Raw genomic sequence first — 23,756 nt, 5'->3', positions numbered from 1 at the left:
CGGTCTGGGCGCTTCAGCGTCGTTTGGAGCGGTGGGAGGAGGTGTTTCAACATACTCCCCCGGCGCATTTTCAAACTCATCGAGAAAAAGAAACGCCCAGTGAGTTCTTTACTTTTTAGGGCACCCCGGCCGGGGGACTCCTTCCTGGTCCGGGAGGAGCGTCAAAAGCTCTATTACCGGGGCTAGCCCTGAGGTGCCTTCCAGGCCTAAGAATTGTACCGGAGATTTCTTCAAGGGCTTCCGTAAGGAGCCTATTGACACCGGATTACATTCCGAGGCCCCTCCTGTGGGGGCTGTTTGTGGGCCCAGTTCTACTGAGGCATCGGGTGCCGGAGCTTGCTTTGAGGTCTCCTTGGTTGGAGCTTCCCGTAAAATCACCGGGATACGTCCTGAGACCTCGGTTGAGGTTGTTGACACTGAACAGAAGTTCGAGGACCCTCGTGAAGAGGCTTTTACCAGACTCTGGTCCGAGGCTTGTCATTTAGAGGCTAAGGTGACCAACATTTCTGAGAGGCCTGTTAAGGTCTTGTCCGTGAACTGTGTTCCCCATCGTTCCCGCTCTTGTAGAGACCCCAGATCTGTTGAGGGGGCACGGAGTGAGGTTTTGGACCGCAATCCCTCCGTTACCGGCAGTGGCGAGGTCCTTCCTTTTGAAGGCTAGTTTGGCTGTTACTATATCACAGAAACATTCTTGGCCACACAGTACAGGTTTGGCCGAGGTTCCTTGTGTTAAGGCTAAAATGAAGAACCCTGATCCACCTGTGGGGACCCCTGCTTCGCTTCCACACGTGTCACAGTTCTCCTCAGGCATCGACAAAATGGCGACCGTTCCCGCCAAGACCACGGCAGCGATTTTGGATACATCCCTTACAACTACGCCATCGGCCCTAGGTGTAGGGGGTGGTTTTTCAGGTGAACAGCAGTTTCCTTGTGCACATCCGTTTCGTCCAATTTATGATGGGAACGCTTGGATGCCTCTACCGCACAATGTCTCGCTTCCTGCGGCATCAGCGCCCTTGATTTATGTAGGCAATAGTGGGGAAAGGGCCCTCTTGGCAACCATCTCCCTTACGCCCCTGGAATTACTCAGCTCATGAGAGGCCTCCTAATGGTCGCACCTTAATCATCGGTGGACGGCGCTTTTTTCGGCACGTTTCAGAAACTGATGCGTTCCGACCCCATGAAGGAGTATTTTGGCTTTTTTAGGGAGATGGGCCCTTACCGGCCGGGCCTCTCAACTCTTCCACCCCAGCCTCTGTTGTCCCCAGTGGACAAGGCCAATGTGGTGCCGGATGTGACTCAACCTGATCCGGACCTGTCGGACGACATACAGGGCGATCAGGACAGCAAAGACCAGCCCCGCTCTGTCAGAGCTTTTCATGACCGGGTGCTGGACATGTGTCTATTGGATATTCCAGTACCTGAGGCACCCGCTCCGCAGGAGGGCGTGCTTTCGGGGGCATTCACCTTATCTCCTTCGGAGCGTACCGGCTTGTTCTTGCAGAAGGACGTTTTGGCTGAGGTCCGTAAAGTTTGGGAGAAACCACACTCTTGGCTGTTTGTCAATCGGATTGACGTGCGCTATAGGCTCCATCCTTCGGAAGAGGTGGCCTTAGCGTCGTGTCTGCCCCCCTCCTCCACGGTAGTGGCTGCAGCCGCTTTGCAATACAGACCTGCGTCATCTTCTATGACGGCTACACAGGTTCTGGCCAAAGAGGATAAGCTTCTCGACTCCATTGGGAGGAAGATTTTCGCTAACTGAACCCTGCAGCTCCGTCAATCCAATGCAGAACTGGTGTTGGCGGGGGCAAATATGAAAATGTGGAAGGTCTGTTGGAGTTTGAGGAGTTTATTCCTGCTGAAAAGCTGGAAGATTTCAAAGCTGGTTGGACGCCAGGGTCTTGGCACAGGATCTGCTGGAGGCTGCGGCGCATCACGTCGACACCTCGGCCCGGGGTCTTCTGCTTGGTGTGGATAACTCTCGTCAGGCTTGGCTGCACGCCACCACGTTTTCCAAGGAGGTGCAGGATAAGGTTTTGGACCTGCCTTTCAATGACAAGGAGCTCTTTCATTCTTCTTCAACAGACGTGGAGCTGACCAAAACTAAGGACAGCACTCAGACCGCCAAGTCCTTTTCTGTCCTGGTAAAACCTCCTTTCAGGACACAGATCATCGTCAAACACTCAGCCTTCTGGTTTCAGGTTTTTTTTAGGGTTGACACCCCTTTGGGTAATTCCTGTTGAAGGCAGCAACGGAGTTGGTTTTTCTCCCGCTCCTCGGCCTCCTCCTCGGATTCAGGTGGTGCTGCCAATGACAAACCAGCAAAATGGGGGTTTTCTGCGCTCGCACAAGACCCTGTGGGCGGACGCATTGCGTCTCATTGGGAGGCGTGGCAGACTATCACCGAGGACCGGTGGGTCTCGTCAGTCGCTCGGGCAGGCTTCTGCTTGCCCCTTCCCCCTAGCTCACCCATCAATCCTCCTTTCCATGAGTCGGGGTCGCCCACCCTCAGAGCCGAGATTCAGAAGTTACTGGATCCCAGGGCGGTGGAACCCGTTTCTCTAGGGGAGCAAGGGGAGGGCTTCTATTCCCGCCTGTTTACGGTGCCCAAACCCAACCAGGCTGGCCTGCGCACCATCCTAGACCTTTCCCAGTTCGATCTCTCTCTACCCCAACAGAAATTCAAGATGATCACGCCCTGTCAAAGTCCTCTTTACAGAAGGGCGATTGGCTCAGCGTGGTGGACCTCCAGGATGCATATATGCAGATCCTGATCTGGAGCCCGCATCAGAGATACCTACGGTTTTCTGTGGGGGAGGAGCACTTACAGTTCCGAGTGCTCCCTTTTGGCCTCAGCTCGGCACTGCATGTCTTTATGAAGATGATGCCGGTTATCGCAGCTTTTCTTCGGCTACATGGTATCCATGTCTATCCGTATTTGGACGATTGGCTGCTGCGCAGTTGTCTGCTGGAAGCCTTGAGCAATCTTCAGTCTCTCCTCCAGCTTCTGTTTCACCTTGGGCTGTCGGTGAACTGCTGGAAATCTTCCATGATGGTCTCTCAGGACTTGACTTTCCTGGGTTTTCGTTGGAACACGATCGACTGCAGAGTTCACCTGACTGGTGCCAGAATGGCAGATCTGTTGGCCACGTGTCAGATGTTTGCGCAGTCGGAGAGCATGTCGGCCTGGTGGTTCCAGAGGCTTCTGGCTTCATGGCCTTGTGCGTATTGGCTCTTCCCCTTGCTCGGCTCAAGATGAGGCAGACGCAGATGGCTCTTCGGAGTTCTTGGCGTCATGCTGTGAAACCGGACTCCAAAATAATATTGATTCCGGCTTTCATGAGTGGAACTGGTGTGGTGGTAGTCTCTCAGCAACCTGTCGGTGGGTGCGGGTTTCCAACAACCTGCTCCTATGGAGACGATCACAACAGACTCCTTCCTTCTGGGGTGGGGTGCGACATTGGATCTTCAGGTCGCCGACCTCTGGTCGCCCCAAGACCAGTTCCTTCATATAAATCATCTGGAGCTTCTGGCGATCTTCCTGGCGCTCAAGGCGTTCAGGCCAGTCATTGCCAACAAAGTGGTTCGTGTCCGCATGGACAATGCGGTGTCCATGTTTTACATCAACAAGCAGGGGGGCACTAAGTCTCCTCCTCTTTTGGATCTGGCCATTCAGATTTGGGAATGGGCGGTTCAGCATGGTATCTGGCTAGTGGCAGTACACATCCCAGGCCAGCTGAACGTCACGCCAGATGCCCTCAGCCGACAAACAATGGTCAGCTATTAGTGGGAATAGAAAGCGGAGGTCCTCTCTCAGATATTCTTGTGTTGGGGCACTCCGGAAGTGGACCTCTTCACAACAACGGCGAACAAGAAACTTCCTCTGTATGCCTCCAGAAATGGGCTGGGAGCCGCCTCTTTGGGAGATGCTCTCGAGATTTCATGCCACAACACGAGGGCCTATGCTTTTCCGCCTCTGCCTCTGATTCATCGGACGATTTGCAAGCTGAAGAACACGGTGAACTGTTCTCTTATGCTCATAGCTCCGTAGTGACCGGCCAGGTCCTGGTTTTCAGTGCTTCAACATCTGTCGGTGTGTGCACCGATCAGGCTTCCGCTAGTTTCCGATCTGCTTCACCAGAGAGATCGGCAGCTGTGGCACCCCTCCCCACAATCGTTCAGCTTGGCGGCATGGTGCCGGAGTTAAGATCTTTAGAACATCTCAACCTGTCTGCTGACAACATGGACATTATTTAGGCAGCCAGGAAGCCCTCGACGAGGTCTCGGTATAAGTGCAAGTGGCGTTGGTTCTGTCACTGGTGCTTAGCCAAACAGTTGGACCCCAGGGTGGCTACAATTGACACGGTGCTGTCCTTCATCGCTCATCTAGCAGAGTCGGGCATTCATGTCCTGTCATGCAGGACTTCTTTCTGCTGTGGCCGCCTACCTATCCACGGACCAGTGCTCTTTCTCACTGTCAAATCCAGTGATTAAAAGGCACTTTGCGTCTTTACCCTCCTGTTCAAAAAACGGAAACGACGTGGGATCTGAACGTGGTTCTTACGGCCCTGTGCCATAAGCCATTCGAACCAATGGCTACGGTAGATTTTAAGCACCTTTCGTGGAAGGTGGCTTTCTTGGTCACCATTACCTCGGCAAGGCATGTGAGTGAGTGTTAGGCAGAAACCTGTGCAGTTCCCTCTGGGACCACTGCAAAAGATTTAAGACTACAGGTGGTTGGCAGTAAACCCAATTGGTAGCAGTCTGTACCACCCAGATTTACCTGGTAGCTGCTCTCAAGAAGAGTTAGGCAGTATACAGAGTATTCACAATAGGTCAAAAGAACACAGTAGAACAAGTAAACACTGACCAGAGCTTGGTGTAAAAGAGATATAATTATTTATTTAAAAACACATCTAGTTAAACACACTGGCACTAATATCAAGCAGTTCAAAAACACGGTCACTAAAAGATATACACTCCCATCAACGATTATTAGACGAGTCTTAAGTAAAGCAGCACTTATTTTCAGACAGCGGTGAGCGCTTAACGAAGATGGCACTCTAATCAATCGGTTAAAAAAAGGAGAGAAAGGCAGAGCAAAGATAGAAACAGATCCCAACACTTTCGGAAGAACATGGTAGGAGAAGAAGGCAGGTTAAAACTGTAAAGTGAAAGTTAACAAGGCCGGACCCACTTTAAGAGGCTCTAGTCGAAATGTGTCCAAGGTCACACGGTTAAAAGTGCCCAAAAGTCTCGCAATAAGTTCAGAAGGAGTTGGATCAACAGAAAGGGACCAGTTAGATGGTTAAGGTGGCCAGCCCAGTCCAGAAGGTTAAGGGATTATTGTTACCTTGTAGCAATCTTTAGAAAGGGAGGCCTGGCAGACACGGTACCTTTAAAATGGTGAGAACGCTCCAGCGGGGGCAGTTGTTCCTGGCAGCGGGTGCAAGTCTGTGCCTCGTCCGGGGGAAGAGAGGGTCTCGTCAGGGAGGAAAGCAGGAGTCTGTTGCACTGCCAGGGAAGAAACCAGCCGCGGAGTTCTCAATTAAAAGGAGCGGTCCTTTTATTTGCGGTCCAGTGGTAAGTGGCTATCCGGTTGCCGGGGTGCTTGCACGGGCAATTCGACCACAAGACGTCCTGGGATGCGAGAAAAGGTAAACTGGTTGTACCCAGCAGTCAAGGGAAGAAGACTCTCCAGCCGGGAGATCTCCTCTGTCGTTGGGAAGTGGTGAGTCGGTTCAGCAGGGCCCCAACGGTGGTGTCGTCGTAGCAAGTCGGCTCAGCTTCTCCTTCGTTGGATTTTCAGGTCCTGTGGCGACTTCTGAAGTTCCAGTCCCAAAAGCCTTGCATTTATGCAGCACACCACCATTCACTCAGCCTAGCTGTCAATCAAACATGCTAAGTGGTGAGCCGGCCGGCTCACCACTTGGGCCAATCACACAAGAGTGCGACTTGAGTTACCAAGGTAACTCAGTTCAGGGTGCCTAAACCCCCTCCCACACCCACTGTGGTACCCAGGCAGAGTGGCACCACTTTTGGAGGCTTCTGTGGAGAGGCCCGCCAAAAAGTGGAACAAAGGGCTCGACCTTTGGTTTGGAGTTACAGAGGCGAACACAAACGCCATTTTAAAACCGAGTTCTGGCAGAAAATACCAACCGGTGAATTAATATTAAATAAATAAACCGGCGGTATGTTGGAGGCTATGTTAAAAAGTATTAGCCTCGAACAATGGGAAAATCCCATAGAGATATATTTGCGGTTGAATATAAAAAGTAGTATCCACTGCCACCAGCCAAAACCCGACGAGGGGGGACGGCACAGTGCCCCCTCGAATAACAGACCCAGGGGCAATTGAATTGCCCCGACCAGTACATCCACAATATGATGGTTTGTACTGGTTCTGTTAGTAATTTGGGACTAGTAAAGCCAATGGTGACTTTACATGCCCTGGGAGACAGTAGTCAGTCCCAGGGTATGGAGTCTATGGTGGGGGGGTCACTATCACACCCCGGTGTTACTGCACGGAGGGTGCTGTAACACACACAAAAAAACACCCTATGGAGTAAAAGACCCCATAGCCCATGAAACACATTAACATTCAAAGGAACACCATCAATCATGTCCAAGAGTGGGAGAAAGAGTCTCACCCTTGGCAGGAGAAAAAAACAAACTCCAGAAATCCAGCAAAGCTGCTGGGGGACTCACTAGGTTAGGAAATTCAGCCTAAACAGAGAATTCTCCCCAACACTGAGCTCCAAGCTTTGTCGGTGGAGCATCCCTTCTTGGTTATCCAGAAGAATAGGTTGTCCTTAGGACACATCCTTTTTTCTTTCCAAAGATGGTTTCCGATTTCCATCTAAATCAGTCATTCTCGCTGCCGGTCTTCTTTCCAAACCCGGCTTCAGAAGCTGACAGGGTTTTTCATTGCCCGGATGTTAGAAGAGCCCTTAAGTTCTATCTGGACAGAACTTCTGAATTTAGGAGTTCTCAACTTTTGGTGACCTTTGGTAACCCGCAAGGCAAGCAGGCCTCCAAAGCGACTATTTGCCGATGGATTGCTGCCTGTATTACCGAGTCTTACACTGTTCAGGGTCTACAGCCTCCTAAAGGGATTCATGCACATCTGGTACGGGGCAAGCCAGCTGCTGCTGCCTTTCAGAAGTATGTCCCCCGGGAGACCATTGCGAAAGCGGCTACATGGGCCTCCCCATCGGTTTTTTGTAAACCTACCTGCTTGGACTTGAGCTCCAGATCTAATGCTCAGTTTGGCCAGGCTGTGCTGAAAAACCTTTTTCAGTAAGGGGGTTTCCATCCACCCGCAGTTCCTGTGAGGAGTGCTTGGCAAACTCACATGGGTATGGAGGAAAGGACGGGACGTAGGAGTATAACCAGGTTACTCACCGTAGTGACCACCTTACTCCTAGTCCATAGTCCCCTTTCCTCCATACTCCCGCCCGCCGTCCCCTCTAATAAGGTTCCTCTATTATTGCTTAAAGGTCTCTGACCTGGCGATAGAAAAGGACTGATGGGTGAAGCGCTGGGCGGAGTTAAGAAGGGCACGGTTATGGCTGCGTGCGGCACCCCGTGTAAAAAGAGGAAGGACACATTTTTGAAAAATGTGATGCTTTTTACAAAGTGCTCCGGTCCCGTCCCACAGGACGGAGGAATGTCCCATAAGTATGGGGGGAAGGGGGACTATGGACTAGGAGTAAGGTGGTCACTACGGTGAGTTACCTGGTTAATTTCTGTTTTCTAATAAAGTCCTGCTTACTACTTGCCCATGGAAGCATCAGTACAAATGTGCTAGCTATCATAGCGGTTTATGAAACTTCTCTGCACAGCCCTAGTTGCACTCTAAATATGGCCAGTATATTATGTTTGCTATAGAAGTTACTAACCTATTCCTGAAATGTCTTGCTTTATTGATGAGAGATAGAAACTAAGTGAACCAAACTCAATCTTCTAATCCACTCCATATGACACCAACAACCATTTAGATAGGTATGTTTATCTCACATTTTCCTTTATTATGCTTCCACACTTCGGTCAGCTGTACTTGGTGTTCAGCTGTGATGGTCATCATTTTAAAATGTGACCATTGTATCATTAATTCGGTATGTTGGCAAAAGTAAACGTTGAGTACGCTGACTTGTGTGTCGGACACATAGTTGCAATGTTTTTCATTTCTTCAACACAGCTATTGTGCCAGTAACTCTTTTTCATACCGTTATGGTGTAGGTCCACCCTTCCCTTGTTACTGCGCTAGTCCCTCAATTCTGGTGCTACAAATTCCAACATGCCATTTTTGTCCTAGGTGCAGTTTTAACTCCAGATTTTCTGTCAAACATTCCCTGCATTACGATATCAGTTATCCCGGTGCCTCAACACATTAATGGTGCTTGCTTTTTCGAACTTGTACAGTACCAGTAATGATCCAACTTATTTATGGTACCATTATTGTTGTCTCCTCAGTAATGAGTCAGTCATGATGACGCACTGATCTGGTGCAAGGGATTTCTCTGTTATGGTTCCAGTTAGGGTACCACTATTGATTCCTTCTCGGTTATTTTGCCAGTAATGATTATTTGTTTTTAAACCTTCTATGGTACATGCCACATGGTCCACATCAAGTAACTTCAGTTAAGAGAGATTATGCTGTCTCAATTATTTTTCCAGTTGTTACTTTCCCAACTCTCTGTGATGAACTCCCCATACCATTACCAGGAGCATTAGAAAATTTGGGCTGAGTGATTCAGGTACTCGTCCCTCCCTTTATGGTTGCCTGTTGTGCAGACCTAACAGAGTAAGCAGTGCCTTGCTCTGATCCAACTGCCTTGGCGTCTGGCAACTGGGTTGATGAAGTGTGAGGCTTCTTAAGGATTGTCTTTAAATCTTTAAGGTGGCAGCAGTGATGGAAGAGGGAATGCTCTTTTATTCTAATGCGCCATGTCGCTGTCTACACCACGTGAGCCTGCTTTTCGGGTTGCCTGTCACTTGGAGCACATAGACTTCTCTAAAAGGCCAGAGGCCTGCTGTGTGAAAATTCATATTTCTGCTGCTGTTCATGTACTAACGAGTAACTGATTGACATGCCTGCTGTGTCCCCACACTCCCACCTAAATCACAACTGATAGAATGGTCATCCTTGCACAAAGGTTAGCAACTACTTATTAGAGTTCCCAATGAAGCCGAGAACACCTTTTCACTGTTTTTCATTAGTCTTATTCGTTGTTGCCATCCATTCAAAGAGTTTATTTAGCAAAGCTGCAAAAGTTTTGCATACTACCTGTGGCCTTCCCAGGGCACTTATAAATGTGTTTGGTGAAATGTGATTTGTGACAGCTGTATTGCTGCAATAAGCAAGTTTGTTCCTTATTGAACCCTTGCTTATTACCGTTGAAATATTGGTTTGGTTTTGAAGGGCACTATTTATGTGTAGTTTCACCTATCCAACAGTGACGCGTCAGTGGTAGCATCAATCAGTATATGTCAAATGTTTGGATAGCTACCACCAGCTGAGTTGATGTCTTATGAGGTTTATTGTGTATATGAATTGATAGATGGATGAAGTAGCCACATTTTATTCTCCTGTTGGAGAGAATTGCACCTGTAATTTATACTAAACTGACCTTTGTCTTGGGTCTTGCTAAGGATTGGTCTGTGAGTGAACATCTGAAATTGGGAGTCGGTCCTGTTTTCAGACTTTTATGTTCAAAATATGACTTGCCCTGCAACTTGTTTTATATTTAAAGGTGACATTTCCAACTCGAAGCCTTACAAAAACAACTGAAATGTAAATCACCAATGGAGCACCTGTTCTGGTGGGGTGGTGCCCTTTTTGACAGGCAAACTTAATCCATTACTGTTTTTCTCCCCTGCAGGAAAGATACCCAAACAATATGTTCAACGAGGTATATGGAAAAACTCTCGGCACTAGCACAAAGACTGATATGTCGCCAGCTATGGGTCACCAGGAGACTTCCCTTTACTCGCTCTTCGAGGGAACACCTTGGTCACCGTCGCTGCCTGCTAGTTCAGGTAAGATTTCATAAAGTATCACCTCCACTTAATTCTTGTGCTTTTTTTTCCCACCCTTTTGACTCTGCTGTTATGTTTCTATACACATTTACTGCCACGCTTGCTAGCTCCCACTCTTTGATATTGGCATCTGCTGGATTTCACTGACTGTTTTAGCACCCTAGAACCAGCCATGCCCTGTCCTCATTGGGTAGGAAGCCCTAAACTGTAGCATTGGCATGAGGCCATTGAATTTCATCATTTCCAGAACTGGTTCACCAACCGTTTTTCTTGGGGATTCCTGATCTAAGGCATCACTTTGTGTGCAAAACAAGAGGGGATGACTGGAAGGTTTCAAATTAATCTTAACCTCTGGCATCGCTCTGGGCAACCCTCCAGACCATTGTTCTTCGCCTTGATAGGCACTATTTTTTTGCTTGCCTCCTTCGAGCCATTAAGCCTCTCGGGGTGAGGTGCCTCAGAGGTGAGGTATCTCATATTTCGATTGTAATGTATTCTTACCAATTTAGCTGTGAGGGGCCCAAAGGTGGCAGCACTAATAATATTTTGTAAGGCATTTGTGGTTTATTTACAATGGGAAACAGCCTGTTCTCTGGCTCAGAGTACCCAGGTGGTAGTCTTGCATGGGATATGCAGGCATTCCACTCCTGAACTTTGTTTCCATAGTGTGAAAGGGCATTAACGTGTTCATCTCTGGTCCTGGGGATTATCTACTGTGCAAGCCTGGACGGCAGTGGATAAAACCACACTTGTGACTGAATAGGATTTCTGGAATTCAGGTCTAAATCACATAGTGTGTGTTTGGGATGAAGCAGAGGAAGGTTTCTATTTTGCCACTGCCAAATGTTTGAACAGATGTAGGACTATGATTTTGAACTAGTGTATTTACCTCAAGCTCCCATTGATTCTATAAAATAAGGGAACCTGCACCTTATCTTTTGTCAATCGCTGGGCCAATTCCGAAGACACCAGAGAAGACAGGCTCAAACCAAAGAGGACCATGAGGCAGCATGGTTCTATAATTCATCCAAATTACCCTTGGATGTCAGAAATCTTCTGGTTTTATTCTTCTCAAGCACAGAGGAAATGTTGAGGTTGGCGCTCAGTATGCCTGACCTGGCTGACCCAACTGGCCTACAAGCCTATAGGACCCTTTCGCTCTGAGAGTCTGCCTCGTTTCCTGACCCTGCATGACATAACATGACGGGTGGGAGCACAGGTCGACCAGAGTATAGGTAACTGATAGATCCAGAGGGCTATCATTACAAAATTATCTATAATACATTAGAATATCCAGCAAAAATCCTTAGGAGTCATAGAAACCCCAGACTTACCTCTGACCCATGCTGCTGGACAATCACATGCACCTCTCTAGGTAACCGTTCCGGCAATGTTTGCTACTGGACAGCTGCACCCAATCAGGTCACCTGGCCCATCCACCTCTCTGGCCCAGCATGTTCTCCTGTGGGTCAGGCGGACTTAAATTACATTTTACCCTCACAAGATCCTTCCATGCCAAATCAGAGTGACTGAGGCGCTTGTGTACTTTCTTTGCACGCTAATTGCAAAGTTTTAACAGCTTTTGGTTGATCTTGCATAATCCCAAGGAGACCTATTGCCATTGAATTATATGGGAACTATTATTCTAGTTAAAATAAACTTGGTTCTCTGACTACCCTAAATCTAAACTTGTCGGAGGTGCCTGGAAAGGCCCACAGTGACTTTGGACTCCCTCAGATTTCCCAAATTTGTAGGGTTTCATATCCACATTGATCCAGAGCCTGCACCCATGTTTTCATTTGGGCATTACATTGCTTCACTATTGTAGTTGGTCCCGGTTTTCGTTTGCTTAGTTGGTTTTGAAAGTGCACCTTTTGAGCCAGCTTGATGATGGTTTACTTGGATAGAAAGTTAAACTAATATTTTTAAAGATCACCTCTTAATTTTAATCAAACAAGGCAGTAGACTTTTCAGTGCTTTTTAATATTTTAGGGATATCTTCTATTTTGGACTTCTGATGTGCTTGAATTGACCACTCCAAATGCACCCCATGGTCGTCATGAAGAGGGATTCCAATGTTTTTCTGACAAATGCATCACAGCGTCACAGTATTAAAGCCTCCTCCTTTTTGAGGAGCCATCCAGCATGGATTCCCTGATTCACTTTGTCTCATGATGTCTGGTGAAGGGGGAAAGGGGCAATGGTACTACTCTGGGAATCACAACAAGAGGAAAAGGAGCACAACCGGTTGAAAAACTTTGATTGCTAGTCCAGTTCAGGGTTGGTAAGTCATCAAGTGAGAAACTCAATTGTTTCACCAGTAATCTGAAGATTTTGATCTTTGTTGTAATGCTACTGGTGATAGATTGTGTGGTGGGGCAGTTTTTGGGAGACAGTTACTGAAATAATGTTTACCCTTATTTTTCAACTGTGTACTTTATTTTTATCAAAAGCAGTTGTTCATTTTACACAAATCTGCGAGCCCCTCTACTGAGAACGAAAACGGCCAAATAACCTGTTCTATGGGAAGGTGCCCTCTTGGCACGGTCTACAACCACGTTTTAGCTCGCTGTGCCTTCCACAGAGGAGAAATACCCATTTGCATACCAGTCTTTGTCCCACCCACAAGGTTAGTCCAGCACCGAAATACAATTCTCCTCTGAACAAGAGTACCAACAGCAACCCCAGTCACGTGTTTCGGCCTAGTCTGGCCTAATTAGTGAGGTGAAGCTTTGGTGGAAGGGGTCCATGTCTGGTTACCCTAGCGTTTCAGTGCTAGACTGCACAAATGGGTGGGACAAAGACTGAAATGCAAATGACTGTTTCTCCTCTGTGAAAGGTACAGTGAGCTAAAACGTGGTTGCAGAATCTCCTGAGAGGGCACCTGCCCAAAGAAAAGGGTATTTGGCCATGTTCGTTCTCGGTAGAGGGGCTCCCAGACCCCTTTTTGTACTTGTTCGTTTTTAGTAATTTTAGAATTGGTAATTCGAATGGATTGTGTCCTCCAACGCATTCCACATTTTTGACATTCCACATTTTTGACATTCCACATTTTTGACATTCCACATTTTTGACATGTAATGTCCACAGCTGTGCACTTCGGAAACTTTTTCGGCAGAGGGCGTCGGGTCCTTTTCCCTCGAGGGCCTCCGTTGAGGACGACGTCACAGGATGTTATAAATAGGACGCACGGCGCCCGTAGCCTGTTCCGTTTTTTCCGCGAACGTGTTAACTTCGTGACACTCGGTGTGCCTTGTGTGCTTTCTTCATTGAGGATGTCTTTCTCAGTGACCCCTCCGACTCTGCGGTCCGTCTTCAAGACCTGCTGGGACTGCAAGTCCAAGATGTCGCTCACCGACCCCCGCCGCATTTGTGGTGCCTGGGCGAGTCGCACGACAGACTGCTCGAAATGCCAGTCGCTGACTGCCAAGGCCTTGCAGGAGCAAGTAGCCCCTACCTACTGCAGGTAGGTAGGGGCTCTAAGCCTGTTAAGTCCCGGATTTCCAAGTCCAAGGGGGTTTCCACCGATGATTTGAGGGGCGACTCCGTGTCGGAAGGATTCCTGGGGATCTCGGTTCGGAGTGGTTCCCGCCACTCGTCTTCCTCGTCCCGGCACTCCAGGAAGCGCTGTCACTGGTCGCCTTCCCCGTCCTCCTCCTCGGAGGATGGTGCCTCGAGGAAGGTTTCATGCCCTACAAAGTCCTCGACTCCGGAGGAATGGGCAGCGTTTTGAAAATCCATGATGGCGATTTTTCAATCACAGGACACAGGATCGGTCACACCTTCTGACGAAGATAGCCAGGATTGGCCTCGTTCCATGGCTTGCATGCCTTCGGCCTCCGGTTCGAGACACGACACTCATTGGAGCCGTCAAGGTCCTGTACGGACAAGGACTCGAAAGGTCGCAAGAGACGTGTCTAGTTCTCGGTCCTCGTCTTCAGCGAGACCGCAGCAACCTATTGAGGGCTCGGGGCTGGCGTCGACTTGTTCGACAGTGTGTCTGTCCTATTCGGACATCGACGCTTTGCTGTCGTATCAGCCCACGGAGCCGTCAGCACCTGTGTCGATGCCAAAACCTTTGGTGCGCCAGACGTCGAGGTTGTCGACGCTCTCGACATCGAAGCCTTCGGCCCTATCGCCGCCTTTGGGGAATTCTTTCTCAAAATTTGCTGTTGGAGTACCCAGACATCATGGATCCTCCAAGGAAGGCTACATCGAAGTTGGTGAGTCCAGTTTTGGCCCCCAGGCTCTCTTCTGTCCCCAGACCTGGGTTTCAACCCCCTCTGGATGATATTTTTGAGGAGGAGGAAAGGTCTGAGGTTGAGGAACCTGGTTACCTTGATGATGATGCAATTTTTTCGGGGGGCAGTCAGTTGGAGGAGTTCAGGCAGACCCTCCATGATGCAAGTGGACTGGACACTTCCCCGGAAGTGGAGTTTGGTAGACCTGAGCCTGGGGCTCATGCAGAGTCTTATAGGAGACTCATGGCATGAGTCTCAGAGTATCTGGGCTGGTCTAGTCCTCCAGAAGAGTTTGTTACAGGATGATCTGAAGGACATCTTGGATCAAGATCCGTCCTCTGACCCTGTTTTGCCATTTCATTTTACCTTGCAGAAAAGGGTGGCAGCTGCGTGTCTCTTCTGGCTGTGAATACAAATCTAAATAAGAAATACCGCCCTTCCGTTAGTGACCCCAGCTATTTGTTTACTTACCCAGAGTTTGGTGGTTCAGGCGGCTACGGCCACCTAGAGGCAGGTGGCGTACCCTACCATCCCTCCGGATAGGGACGGCAAACGCTTCGACAGTTGGGCCCGGAAGGTATTTTCTGCTGGGAGCATGGCCTTGAAATCGGCCAACTCCACGTGTGCTTTGGCAAGGTTTTCTCACACACTGTGGAATTGTTTCCTTGATGACTGAGCATATTCCCGAGGGGGAAGAAAGGGATGGTTTCCTGGCTCTTGTGCAAGATGGCAAGGATGCCATGTGTGAATCCCTTCAGTCGGGTTTGGATGCGGCCGACAGTGTTAGCCGTGATACGCAGATTTGCGTGGTTGCGGAAGTCTGGGTTTGCTCCGGATGTGCAGGCCCATCTTCTGACCATGCCCTTTGATGGTGCACATTTGTTTGGCTGCAAGGCTGACGAGAGCCTTGAGAGGTTGCGGACATCAAAAGCTGCAGCAAAGTCTTTTGAGCGCCACGGTGCGTCAACCTCTGCCTTTTCGTCCTAGGGGACAGCAGTGGAGGAGAGGTTCCTTTCGGTACTACTCCTCCTTTGGTATTACGAGAGGGGCCGCCAGTAAAAGGGGCAAGTGGAAAGGTACCCATGGTGGACGGGGAAATCGTGGTGACAGAGCCGCTCAGGCAGCTGCCTCTTTGCCTTCAGGCACTGCCGCAGCCGCTTCCGAACAGTCATGCGGCCATGTCCCATGGTTCGCCGGTTGGGGGCAGACTGTCTCAGCATCTCGAAGAATGGCGGGCCATTACTTCAGATGCGTGGATGTTGGATACCATAGACCACGGCTACTGTCTTCCCTTCCTTCAGCGGCCTCACTGCAATGCACCGGGGAAACTCTTTGAAGCTTCCGGATCTGCTCCTTGCGCAGGAAATCTTGTCCCTGCTGGAGTATGGCGCTATAGAACTGGTCCTGTAGCGGAGAGGAACAAGTGATGGTATTCCCCTTATTTTTTGATCCCAAACAAAGACGGGGGTTTGAGACCCATCATGGACTAGCGTTGGTTGAACAAACTCCTCTGGAAGGACAAGTTCAAGATGGTCACTCTTTCTCAAGTCCTCCAGGCCCTTCAACTTCAGGATTGGTTGGTGTCTCTGGACCTCAAGGATGCTTACTTCCATGTGCCGATCCCACCAGCGCACAGGAAGTACCTGAGGTTTGCGGCTGGTGACTCACACTTTCAGTTTCGGTCCTGCCGTTTGGATTGACCTCCGCCTGAGGGTCTTCGCCAAGTTCATGGTGGTGGTGGCAGCGTACCTCAGGTGAGGGGATTCATGTCTACCCCTACCTGGACGATTGGTTGATCCGGGCGCGCACTCCTGAGCTAGGTTTAGATCATCTCGGTGTCACCTGCCGCACCCTCCACAGGCTGGGCTTCTCCCTGAATTTCAAGTCGTCGCACCTGACACCTTCCCAACAGCCCCAGTACTTCGGGGCTGTGTTGGATACGTCCTTGGGGAAGTGTTTGCCTCCCAAGGTAAGGGCTCATCACATTGTGCAGATGGTAGACAAGTTTCAACATTCCCAGCGTCTCCCGGCTTTCGAATTCTTAAGGTTGCTGGTCCTCATGGCTTCCTGCATTTTTCTGGCGCCAGAGGCCAGGCTGCGGATGAGATACCTGCAATGGGTCCTCAGGATGCAGTGGTCGCAGTTCTCTGGGAAGATGGCGCTGTTTAGATCCCACGCTCGGTCTCCCAGGACCTTTTGTGGTGGGTGAACGAAGGGAACCTGATGAAGAAGGAACTGTTTTGGCAACCATGGCCGGAGGTGACTTTAGTGATGGACGCTTCCCTCACAGGATGGAGCACTCATGCCAACCACTTGACCGCCGGCGGTCGTTGGTCTCCGTCGGAGTCCAGACTCCACATCAATCTGTTAGAGATGAGAGCCATCAGGCTAGCTAGCCCTGAAGGCTTTTCTGCCCTCTGTACGGAGGAAGTGTGTCCTGGTCATGACGGGCAACACAATGGCCATGCATTACCTCAAAAAAAAAGGGGGGGGGGGGCAGGGTCACTCCGTTGTGCAGAGAGGCAATGCAGCTCTGGTTCGGGTCATCCAGCTAGCAATCTTGTTCTCGGCAGTTCATCTGGCCGGAGACGAAAATACGGCGGCGGACGCTCTGAGCAGTTAGAGCACAGTCTCTCACGAGTGGGAGTTGGCTCAGGAAGTCCTTCAGGAGATCTTCGCCCTTTGTGGAACCCCGCAAGTGGATCTCTTCGCCGCCAGTGTCAACCGGAAGTGCGAGAAATTCTGCTCAAGGGAATTTCCTCCAAGAGGAGCCTTAGGAGATGCATTTGTGGTGGATTGGCAATTCCCACTGCTGTATGCATGTCCTCCAGTCCCTGTCATTCCTCGAGTGTTGCAGAGGTTACAGAGGTATGGTTCCCACATGATCCTCATTGCTCCGGATTGGGCCAGGAAAGCGTGGTACCCCGGACCTTCTAGAAATGTCCATCTGCCCTCCACGCCGTCTTCCCCACCGAGAGGATCTGCTCTCTCGAGGGTGGGAGGTTCTCCATCCAGAGGTCAAGACTCTCAACCTTCACGATTGGTATCTGAAAGGTTGAGGTATAAGGATTGGGACCTCCCAGATGACGTGATGGAGGTGTTGCTTTCGGTCAGGCGACCTGCAACAAAATCCCTGTATCGTTGCCATTGGAATAAGTTCTGCGACTGGTGCAGGGATGACAATGTTGATCCTTTTCAGTGCTCCATTCCTATGGTTTTGACTTTCTTGCTTTCTTTGGCCCACAGGGGCCTTCAAGTGGGTACCATTAAAGGTTACCTGGCGGCGCTGTCTATCTTTAAGCGCTCGTCTGAAGAATGTTCCTACTTTAAGAATCCTTTGATTTCTCAGTTTCTTAAATGACTGACTAATGTATATCCGCCGTCCCCTTTCCAGGTGCCGGTTTGGGATTTAAATCTGGTTTTAAGATTTCTCATGGGTGCTCCGTTTGAACCTTTGCACTCGTGTCCTTTGAGATTGCTGTCCTTCAAGACTGTGGTCTTGGTTGAGGTTACTTCCGCTCGCAGAGTGAGTGAATTGCAGGCACTTTCAGCTAAGCCACCCTTTACTGTGTTTCACAAGGACAGGGTTTTACTGCGAGTACGTCCTTCTTTTCTACCTAAGGTAGTCTCTGAATATCATTTGAGTCAAAAAGTGGTTCTTCCATCTTTCTACCCTCCTCCTCATCCTGGTAAGGAAGAGGAGTGTCCATCGTTTAGATCGTAGGAGAGCTCTTAGCTTTTACATTTCTAGGATGTCCAGGGTCAGAGTGGACGATCAACTCTTTGTAGGATATGCTAGACAATTATTTGGCCAGGCTGTTATCAAACGGACCTTGTCCAGGTGGATTATCCTTACCATTACGGAGCGTTACCGGTTGGCGGTTAAAGACCCTCCTGAAGGGATGAGAGCTCATTCCACTAGGGGCGTGGCTACTTCCGCCACCCTCCAGCGAAGTGTTCATATTAGGAATATTTGTGATGCCGCTACTTGGGCTTCAATCCATACATTTGTAAAACATTATTCGCTAGATACAATCCAGGGTCAGGATATGGCCTTTGGAAAGACGGTTCTTTATTCCGCAATATAATAAGGTATTCTAAATTCTTTTCCTTCCTCCATTTACTGGTACTGCTTTGGATGTCTGTCAAAGATGTGTAATGGGTTGGAGGATGCAATCCATTCGAAGAACAAGTTACTTACCAACTAGTAACGTTCTTTCGACTGGATGTTCTTCCAACGCATTCCACGTTGCCCTCCCAGCCTGCCCATTAGGAGAATTTCCTATGCGATTGCAGCTTCCGTTTACGCAAGGCCAAGTGTAGTCCAGCAGGCATCAGAATGGTGTCGTGCATTCTGGGGGAAAAAACTTAAACTGAGGCTACGGGAGCCATGGGTCCTATTTATAATATCCTGTGACGTCGTCCTCGACAGAGGCCCTTGAGGGACATGGATCCGTCTCCATCGACGCAGGACGCCCTCGGCCGAAAAAGTTTCTGAAGTGCACAGCTGTGGACATGTCAAAGATGTGGACATGTCAAAGATGTGGAATGCGTTGGAGGAACATCCAGTCAAAAGAACGTTACCAGTTGGTAAGTAACTTGTTCTTCTAAGGTTTGAAGTGTTTATAGATTGTTAATTTGCACTGTGCCTTGGCATCAGCATAATTTAGCCAGTAAAATCCTCTTATCTGGGATTATTGGCATTTGGTGTCGGCAGACTGTCACGGTATCTGGCACTCTAGCTCCCGCTGTGCCCGCTCCAGGAGCCCTTGCTGATGCGTCATTCCGACATGTCGCAGGCCTTGACTGGTCCGCGCACTGACGCAAAACCTGATTAGGCCTGTTTGCAGCAGTTGGGTGGAAACGCTGTCTGTCCGGCTGTCGTGTTTTTTATCTGCCCTGTTTAGGCCACGGACTTGGGCCTTAATTTAGATAAGGTGTCATTTGGTGAGCAAGTAGTAATCATGGTTGGATACAAATATGATAGTTCAACATTATGACTCTTGATGGATACCTTGCCTGTTCGATGGTCAGATGGTCAGATGTTCGATGGTCAGACCAGTTTGCTTGGTTGTTTTAGTTGAGCCAATATAGGCAGCATCTATCTTCCATCAAGGGTAGGTCCATGCAATTGGCTTGCAAGATAAATGACCTAGCTGATCTATCAGGACCTGAAGTTAATCGAGCTTTAGCCAATATGGACTCTTTGCTACATAGCAACCATTTTTTTTACTTCTGGCGTTATTATGAACGAGACATGCTCCAAGATGGTACCGTTTAAACCCCAAAAGTTGAAAACATCTATACCACGGTTTACCCAGAATCCTATCCCTCTACTCAAAAAATGTTGAACCATGAATCGGAAGTGGATGGAGTCTAGAACTTTAGAGTGGGCTTTTAAAACCCATGGTTCTATCAATACTGGTCAATTGTGCTTCAGTTGATCCAAAGCTGTTACAGGCTTCCAATTTGCCACCTCGTTGAATGGATAGTGTATGTAGTAAAGCAGAAACATTGCTGGGGGCGTGGCCTGGAGCTCATGGCGAGTAGAGGCTGAGGCGCCATGCTCCGGCCGAGACACCGCCTCCTTGATCCTTTTTGCCTGACCCAAATCGCACCTGAAACGAAGAAAAGCAGGCCGAGCGAAGCCTCTCGAACCAGCAGGATCGCCATCGTAACGATCTCCCCCCCGACCCCTACCTTCGGCGGGATCCAAGATGGCAGCCACCCACTGAAAACGGTGCCGACAGAAACAGCGGCCGCCCCCACAGCGGCCCCAATCCACAACTGGTGACCGCTTCTGAGGCGGATCGCGATTAAAGACGACCTCGTCTCCCCACCCGGGCTCATTCCAGCACGATTCCACGGTCATCACCGGCGGACCGCAACACGCCGCTGTAGCCCGGCCTTGCGGGGGGACACAAACAACCAGCCCGGGGAGACAAGAAGTAGAAGCTCCCGCACGGTAAAGCTGGATCCAGATCCCCGACTCGGACCCCTGAAATAACCGGGGTAGCCCCCTCGCCCGTGGCTTGCAGGAGAGCAACGCCGATGACAACGGGGCTCCGGCCCTGCCGCACAGAGAACTACAACCAGCCGAGGGGACAAGAAGTAGAGCAGCACAGGAGAGCAGCACAGCCGGAACGCCAGGGAGCGACACTGCGAGGAGACGCACTGACCCCATCCCTCCACGGCAGAGAGCCCAAAGAACTCTAGGTGACGAGAACCACGGGAGGGGGCTCGTAATCAACAAGGCCGCTGAACACTTCCACTATAGGGGACCGTAGATACGCACCACTGGCATAATTATGAACGCTCCCCTAAGAACAGACTGGCAAACTTATTTCATCAGGCCGAACCCTGGAAACAACCCGTGCAACGCACAGTGTATAGGACCAAGCCAAGTCCACCCATACAACCATACGGCTGCCCCTCCAGGTCGTTGCAGAGTACTTGCGCACCCCTCATCATGTCCGCCAGAAACAAGGGGAAAATAGCCACCATGGATACATACATATCCACCAAAATGAAGTCCCCCCCCCGCAACCACGTCCCTCCACCCCCGAACAGGTACAAGCAAAAGTAGCCGAACCCTCCGAAAATCAAACCCAGGTGTTGGAAGCCATTGCATCCTTAGGGACATTCATACACTCCAGAATTGGGAGTTCAAATCCGAAATACATCTCATGCGCCAGGATGCCCACAACCTAACCGAGAGAGTGACGAGCGCTGAAACAACCATAAAAGAAACGTCTGACGACGCAACAGAACTGAAAGCTAAGGTTGTCGACCTGGAAAGGAAGGTGGCCGTGCTTGAGGCCAAAGCTGAGGAGGCCGAGGGCCAGGCTAGGCGTAGTAATGTCAGAATACTTGGGGTCCCAGAAGGAAGCGAAGGCTCGAACCCGACGGCCTACATAGAGTCCCTGATACAAGAGATAGGCGCTGAAAAACAAACACAAGGTTTCTCGGTCGAAAGGGCGCATAGATCCCTACAAAAGACCTCCACCGGGCTCACATCCTTGCCCCATAATCGCCAAGATACTCAATTTTCAAGACAGAGAAATCATCCTACGGCACTCCAGAGAAGACGGACCCTTTGAACGAGGAGACTCTAAAATATCCATCTACCCCGACTGCACCCAGAAAGTCCAGATGGAGAGAAACTCATTTGTCCCGATCAAAGCACGGCTCAGACACCTGAATTTGAAATGCATGCTGTTATACCCCTCAAGACTGAAGGTGATTCACAAGGGCCGTGCGTTTTTTTTTATTTTTCTATTTTCTTTTAGACCCCCGCAGCCGCCAACATGTGGCTGGAAGACAACAACCTGGTAGAGGGTAGAGAGACACAGCCTTCGGATGAGTAACGAGCCCCCGTTGCAATCGACCGAAGCTTGGAATGGCTCACAAGGCCAACGCATGAACAAGGCAAACTAAAGCCAAGGAGGTAAAACCACACAACAGTCAGCTATAAAGATGTGGCCCTCGCTCGGCCCCACGCCGGACACAGAGCCCCACCCCCACAAACAGTTCAAGGCAGGCCAGTTGCCTGACCGACCTTACTCTTGCCCGACACCCGGATGGGTCCAGACGGCACGGGGGCGCCTGAGCACTGAAAGGAACTTGTAGTTGCTGGGCGCACCAGTTCAAGTTATGTTAATTGTTCTGTTAGTTATGCAGTCTTCAAAATACCGAGGAGGGAAAGGCATGTGCCCAGTCGACCTTGGAGACCAGAGACGAGGGAACACCAAAATCTGGGCAAGGAACCTCACAGCCAGGGGCAACAACTCCCTCGGGAAATCTGGGGTGACCGGATTGTAGAGACCAAATTACCATTGCAATGGCATCTCAACTCGGGGTGATGACGTGGAATGTTAGGGGAATGGGCACATATTTGAGAAGGAACCGGATCCATTCCTACCTGCGAAGGAAAAAGATCTCGATTGCAATGCTTCAAGAGACCCATCTTACGGATGAAGCCACATCCAAACTGTCCGAACGATGGGGAGGGACCGGTAGAGGGGCACCCTATTCCAAGTTCGCCAGAGGAGTATTCACGTGGATAAACCCAACAGTGCCATTCCAACTACTGGACTTCAAAGCCGATAAAGGGGGCAGATACCTAATAATGTGGGGAACTATCGAATGCACGACTGTATGCCTGGTAAACTCATGCCTACCACAACACGGAATACCCTCACACCTCAAAATGTTAAGCGCCAAAATGATACTTCGCAGAGAGGGAGCTTTCATATGGGGAGGCGATTTCAATTGCATCAGGAACGGAACTATGGACAGATCGGACCCCCCCCGCCACCTAAACAACACCGCAGGCCACGCACTAAACAGTATAATAGAACACCTCGACCTAGTGGACATCTGGAGGGAACAACACCGCACTGAGAGAAGCTACTCCTACTACTCGGCCCCACACAAGATCCACACAATAATGGATTATCTGTTAATAGACCGAGAGCTGGCACAACAGGTGGAATCCACAACATACCTAGGCAGATCCATCTCTGATCACTCCCCGCTGGTCATGCAATGGACACTTGGAGGACCCAGACCACCAATCCCACTATGGAGAATGCCAGCGGCAGCACTCACAGATCAGTCATTCAAGGAGGAACTTGGAACCAACCTGGAAGACTACCTAGACATTAATAAAGGCTCAGTGACAAGTTGGGGCACACTATGGGAAGCCATGAAAGTAGTAACAAGGGGAGAGGTGATATCTGGAGCGGGAGGCATCCGCAAACACTTGAAAATGGAACTAGAAGACCTGGAAACCAAGATCACGCATCTGGAATCCGAAATCGATGCCTCACCGGATACTGAGACAAAACTAAGAGAAACTCGGGAGGAATGCTTTTCTGCCTGGAACAGATTGTCTAAATTCGACTACACAACTTACACAGCCAAGGCACACAAAGCGGCGGACAAGCCTGGCAGAATGTTGGCCTGGCAAACGCGAGTTCCCAAGACACCTCCCAACCGAGATCACAAATGAAAAGGGGGTAACCCATAGGACCCAGCAAGATATCAACCGTGCATGTGCCGATTTCTACTCTATACTGTACGCACATGACACAATAATACCAGTTGAGGACATAAGAGCCAGCCTAGAGGAAATGGAGCTCCCAAGATTGTCGGAAGACCAAAGAGAACTATTAGACGCGGAGATCAGCGTGGAGGACGTGACAGATGCGATTAGATCGCTAGCTACATGCAAGGCCCCACGGAGTGACGGACTTCCGTCAGAATTCTACAAAGCGTATGAAGCTACCCTCACCCCGGTCCTGCACGGGGTGTATATGGAGGCATACAAAAATGGAATCTTACCCAACTCCATGAAAGAAACAATAATCATTCCCATACTTAAGCCCAACAAACCTACCAACAAGTGCGATTCATCCCGCCCAATTGCAATGCTAAACTACGATAGTAAGATCCTGGCTAAGAGGCTGGCGA

The 23,756-nt window shown here is 49.7% G+C and overlaps 1 protein-coding gene across 6 annotated transcripts in view; it reads left to right on the top strand.

Annotated features, from left to right (window-relative positions):
- SMG7 (SMG7 nonsense mediated mRNA decay factor) overlaps positions 1-23,756 on the top strand; it is a 1,316,737-nt gene that overhangs the window by 1,124,290 nt on the left and 168,691 nt on the right. For all 6 annotated transcript variants that reach the window (XM_069641403.1, XM_069641402.1, XM_069641401.1 and 3 more), the window contains one exon: positions 9,885-10,041. In XM_069641403.1, the coding sequence (XP_069497504.1) occupies positions 9,885-10,041 (157 nt within the window). The remainder of the gene's footprint in view (positions 1-9,884; positions 10,042-23,756) is intronic.

The sequence above is a fragment of the Ambystoma mexicanum genome, chromosome 1q (genome assembly GCF_040938575.1).
Source record: "Ambystoma mexicanum isolate Mex_15411 chromosome 1q, UKY_AmexF1_1, whole genome shotgun sequence".
NCBI classification, from domain to species: Eukaryota; Metazoa; Chordata; class Amphibia; order Caudata; family Ambystomatidae; genus Ambystoma; species Ambystoma mexicanum.
The sequence above is the reverse complement of the archived record's forward strand: the minus strand, read 5'-3'. Positions and strand labels throughout refer to the sequence as shown.